General features: G+C 36.0%; 1 protein-coding gene across 1 annotated transcript; it reads left to right on the top strand.

The window, feature by feature from the left end:
* Positions 1 to 1836: 1836 nt before the first annotated feature.
* Positions 1837 to 3232, top strand: LOC125016309 (urokinase plasminogen activator surface receptor-like). The gene is made up of 5 exons (XM_047598742.1): positions 1837 to 2003; positions 2283 to 2396; positions 2471 to 2617; positions 2697 to 2807; positions 2915 to 3232. The coding sequence occupies exons 1-5, from the start codon at positions 1958 to 1960 to the stop codon at positions 3115 to 3117; spliced, it is 621 nt and encodes a 206-aa protein (XP_047454698.1). The 5' UTR covers positions 1837 to 1957; the 3' UTR covers positions 3118 to 3232.
* Positions 3233 to 5133: the final 1901 nt, after the last annotated feature.

Below are 5133 nucleotides of genomic sequence, written 5' to 3'. Positions count from 1 at the left end.
ATTAGATTTAAAGTTTTCAAAACATTTATGTGTTTTTTTCTATTTAATTTCAAATGAGCATTATTTATGCACATATAATTAAAGTACATATTTGGCCAAAGAACCATGTCAAGTCTATAGTGGTTAAGAGACAGAATAAGAAAGAGAGCGTGCATTTACCAGTAGAGTTCATTCACACCCATTCAACACTTAACTTTATACTGTGCAATAAAATCATTGAGCTTATCAGGAAGTTGAGCACAGAGGACGTAGCATGCTTCATGTTTTTCTCCTCCCTGTTTAAGAGTCTCAACCATGAGTTGGTGAGGCTGTATGTAGACTGAAACAGAAAAGTTAGAAATAAAGTCTTCTCTGCATGTCTTTGGGAAATTGTAGCAAAACGAGTCATATGGACAATATGATCTTAGTATAGTAAAGTAATGTAACATTGTATCAATGTAGCAGAGGGTTACATAGACTGCTTCAGTGTTAGTGTTTTTATCTGTGTTTAATGAGCACTAATTAAAAAACATACACATTAACTACACACTACTGTGAGACACTAGTGGGGACCTCTGAATCTTTTCATCCCACTCACATTTCCCTTCTCTTCTTCTTTGTTGTTGTTTTTGCAGGTTTCACTCTGCAGCCTGTATCTGGGATGGAGAAAAGTGAGTCTGAAAGTGGAGACTGTCATTTGTATCACTAAAGGAAGGACAAGAGAATCTGGACTTTTTATGTTGTTTTAAAGTCGCCACATTAATGAAATGTTGAAATCAAGTAGAACAGTTGGTGCTCCATGTCATAAAGTTACCTAGGGTCAGCTTGATTAATGTTTACAGACAGAACTGCACCTTGTGCATCGATGGTTAGAGGGAAAGAGGAAGAAAACCATCCATCTGCACATGTCTGAACAAGATGTATTGCACTTTTATGTTGAATATTTTAATTGTTTCACTTTTGCTGTACTGATGATGAACATGTTTTCTGAGACAAACATGGACCCTCCTGTAAGTTATTTTCTTATTTTCTTTAAAGTATCAATAAAAATAACTTTCATTTACTCAGAAATGAAACTCATGTGGAAGTTTTTTTATGTGTAATGTTGTAATCTGTTCATGTGATGCAAAAATAAATGGTTCAGATGAATGTGTGGACTTTAATCTTTCCTTTCCACTGAAAGACCACAATGTCTTTGTTTCTTGAACTGGCTTAAACTGGACACCTGAGTTAATAAAACTGAGCTGTCACAGACAACCATGTGTTCATTAAACACAAACCACTTAGAGGTTGTTAAATCTAACCATTATGTTAGAGCTGAAAGAGAGCAGCTATTTATTTCAGTGGAATAAAGTGGCATGAATTAACAGCAATTTATTTTAAACTTAAGTGCTTTCTTTTGAAAAATAAATGGTGAATAATTTTTTTTTTTTTTTTTTTTTTTACTATTTTGTGACATTTAATACACTGATCAAGAACTCGATTCTCATTGTAAAGTAAAATAATTCAGCTTTTATACCTAGATTTTGACAAAGAGCCTCAACAAGAGTGTAACCATGAGATGTAGGACTTAAGATGTTATTAGTTGATTTTCTAATTCAGCAGTGGAGATTTTTAAGAATTTTAAATGATGTAGCTTCAAATGATACTGTCAAATTTTACTTTGCTGATTTGGAAAAAGATCTAATTACATTTTTAATAAGTGTCTGATTACGTGTTGAATGTTCACATAAGTGAATTCACATAAGGAATAAAGCAGAAGAGAATTGTGTGTTTATGAATTTCTGCATTGAACAAAAATATCCAAAAGAGAATTGATTCAGTTTTCATAACACGTTCATTGTTCTTTGACAGGTGTTGTCACTATCAGTAAATAATGGAGGTGTGGTTTGAAGGGTGAAGCCAGCCCCTTCTCATGAGAACTATTTATACCTTTAAGAGATCAAACTAAAACTCACTTGTTCCTCACCATCACAACATGTATCTCCTCACTCTGGTCCTTGGGATTGTGCTTCTCCCTGAAGGTAAGTTTTGTTTGTTCGTTTGTTTTTTAAGTTTTTGATGTTTAAGAAAATAAGTTCTGTAATTTTCCTTTACTATTTACTGCTGATCTTCTTAAATCTCTGTATCTTGTGCACAAATGATTCAGCCTCTTTTTATTTGCATCTACGTATATATAAAAATGTATATATAAGTCACTTTTTATGTATTGCTTATATTTTTTATAACAGGTGTGTTCATGCTTTGAAGACAAGGGAAGTACATTTAACTCTTCTTTATGTCACCATATTTTGTTTCATCAGCCAGTACCCTGAGATGTTATGACTGCCCACCACCGACTGGAACCTGCACTAAAACAGCAACATGCCCTTTAGAAAAGAATCGGTGTGCTGCACTAAGACTTGTGTCTTATTTAGGTATGGTGTTCTGTACTTCTTCTTATTTCTTCTTGACATTGGCCCAGTTTACAATGACTACTGATTCATTACAGGTGCCTCAGAACTTCAGGATGTCTCTGAAAAATCATGTGTTGAGCCTGAGTTGTGTGGGCAGCACTCACTCAATACTGGACTCTCCAGAGACATATTAAATGTCGAGTGTTGCCGCACTGACCTCTGCAACACACAACCTGCCCCAGGTAAGAAAAAAAAATCAATGATAAATCAATGAAATTATTATGAGTATTTTTTTTTAACAAGATATATTTTATTTCACAGAGGTCGTCCCAGACGGTCTAAATGGCAGAAAGTGCTACTTTTGTGATGGAAAAACATGTAGCAATACTGTAAACTGCCTGGGGAATGAGTACTACTGCATGAAAACAACAGGTAGGATGACTTCTGTATTAAATTTCATATTCTATATGTAGACTAAGATGTGTTTAGTGATTCTAGTGTTAAAATCTCACCCATTGACATAATTTTCTTTCTCTCAGTGTATACAGATGGCCAACAGCCAGTGACTATGAAGGGCTGCGCCTCCACAGGTTTCTGCTCAACCACACCAACTACACAGATGACACGAGCCACTATTGGAGAAATTAGCTGCTGTCAGGGCGACTACTGCAACAGTGCCAGCAGTACAAGTGCTGGGCTCATGCTGCTGGTGGCACCACTGATCTCTTTGGTTCTGAGCTGACGGAGAAAGAAGAATCACTGCCCAGATTTGCTTCACATCACTGTGTAGACTCGTAGCACTTACTGCCTCACATATGACCTTAAGTGATATGTGACAAGTAGAAAGTTTAGTAACCAACAGGAAGAAATATCTTCTGCTTCTAGCTTGCTTTCTTAAAAAAATTGTCCATGTCTTGTCTAACTGATTTGCATATGATTGTGATTAAAAGAATTAAACAAAATCCTATTAATTTACATGTTTTGTTCTGAGTTCCAAACAAAATAAAATCTAATCTAAAAACACTGAGTTTTCTGACATTTTATTATATAACTACAGTGGATATTTACAATCATTAAACCCTATGCAGTATGGATCGTTACTATCCTTTTACTCATGACAAGGCCCCAATGATTTAACAGCTCAAATGTCTGATTGCTGATTCCACACATGTGGTAGAAGTACAGTAGGGTAAATACATGGGATTAGTGATTAACTTGCTGAATTAAATAACGCAATGAGACATTTATACTTCTCACTAGTGTGTGCACACAACTTATGCCACGTAAATTGACTTCCTTCACGACCGGTGCGGTCATTCACCTCCATGCCAGGTACACTTGCCTACTTATGGGCTACTTGTGAGTAGGATCTGACACACTCATCAGATATAATCTGGATTATGATAAACCAGCCTTTTTTTTTTTTTAATTTAATCTTCCCACCTTTTTCTAGTTTACAATGTTGGGTAAACTCCACAATATAAAAGAAACAGGACTCGCGTTCACGTTTAGTGAACGTGCTCCTCGCTGCTCAAGAGGTGATTCTGTCAGGACAGAGGAGTGATTCACTGTCCTGCTGACAGACTCACCCTCTGTGTCAGAAGAGTTGTCTGTTCAGTGAATGAACTACTGATTCATGCTACTGCAGTGAAGTGGTTCACTTAGTGAGTCAGCCAGTGAACAAGTTTTAGTTTTAGTAAAAAATATTTTAAGTATAATTCAATAAACTAAAATGTTGACTAGAAGTACATGCTCCTACACTACTAGTCTATAGATAAGTATGCTTGTTGTATACTTGAAAGTGTAGTTTTGTAAATTTAAGATTACCTTACACTTAGCATTTAGCATTAACATACTTTCTAGTACACTACAAGTATATGACCCTCAGCATAGCCCTCAATTCGTGGATTAGTTTTATACCTTGGCTTTAACATCAACACATATTCTTACCAAAAGCTTAACAACACCACAACAGCTCCAATCTAAACTGTAGACAGTGGTTAATTGACAACCTGTACTAGTTTGCTGGAGAGAGAAAAAAACTCATCTCAACAACAGTAAAAAGTTAGGGTTGTTGCTAGCAGTTCACTGCAGTTCATGAGTCAGTGACAGAGCGCAAATCAGTAGTTCATTCACTGAATGGATCACTCTCCTGAATTAATGACTGTACTTCTCCATTTAGCAATATAGGCTGAAGATCCAACACTAAGAGCATGCATTTCCAGCCTTTCAAATAATGCAGCGTATGTGACTATCTGGTTGTTAACTATTTTTTATTGCACTGAAATTAAAACAAAAAACTACCCAAAGACCAAAGAGCCGTCTAAATGACATCTTTTCCAAGTCGTTTTTGGACTTTTTTCTGTCCACAGGACTCTGTATAAGGGCTAATTGTAGTCCGTATGTGGTGGCTGTAGATGTCTTTTCTACATCATATTTAAACTCATATCAGACATCGGTTCGATGCTGCTTCTATACTATATAGCTTCATTTGATCGTCCCAGCGGCAGATAACTGGAAACGTATACTAATGATATGATGCACTTCCACTTCAACCCTGCTGCTGAGCCAAACAAGCTACAGGAAAATGAACTCCTACAGCAGGGGGGTCAAACTCCTTTTATTTCATATAAAAATCTAATTTGATCTGAAGGGGGCTGGACCAGTAACATAAAGGCGTATTAACCTATAAATAATGACAGCTCTAAATGAGTACCTTTGTTTTAGAACAAATAACATTAAGCGTTTACATTTAACT

This window comes from Mugil cephalus, chromosome 11 (genome assembly GCF_022458985.1).
Source record: "Mugil cephalus isolate CIBA_MC_2020 chromosome 11, CIBA_Mcephalus_1.1, whole genome shotgun sequence".
NCBI classification, from domain to species: domain Eukaryota; kingdom Metazoa; phylum Chordata; class Actinopteri; order Mugiliformes; family Mugilidae; genus Mugil; species Mugil cephalus.
The sequence above is the reverse complement of the archived record's forward strand: the minus strand, read 5'-3'. Positions and strand labels throughout refer to the sequence as shown.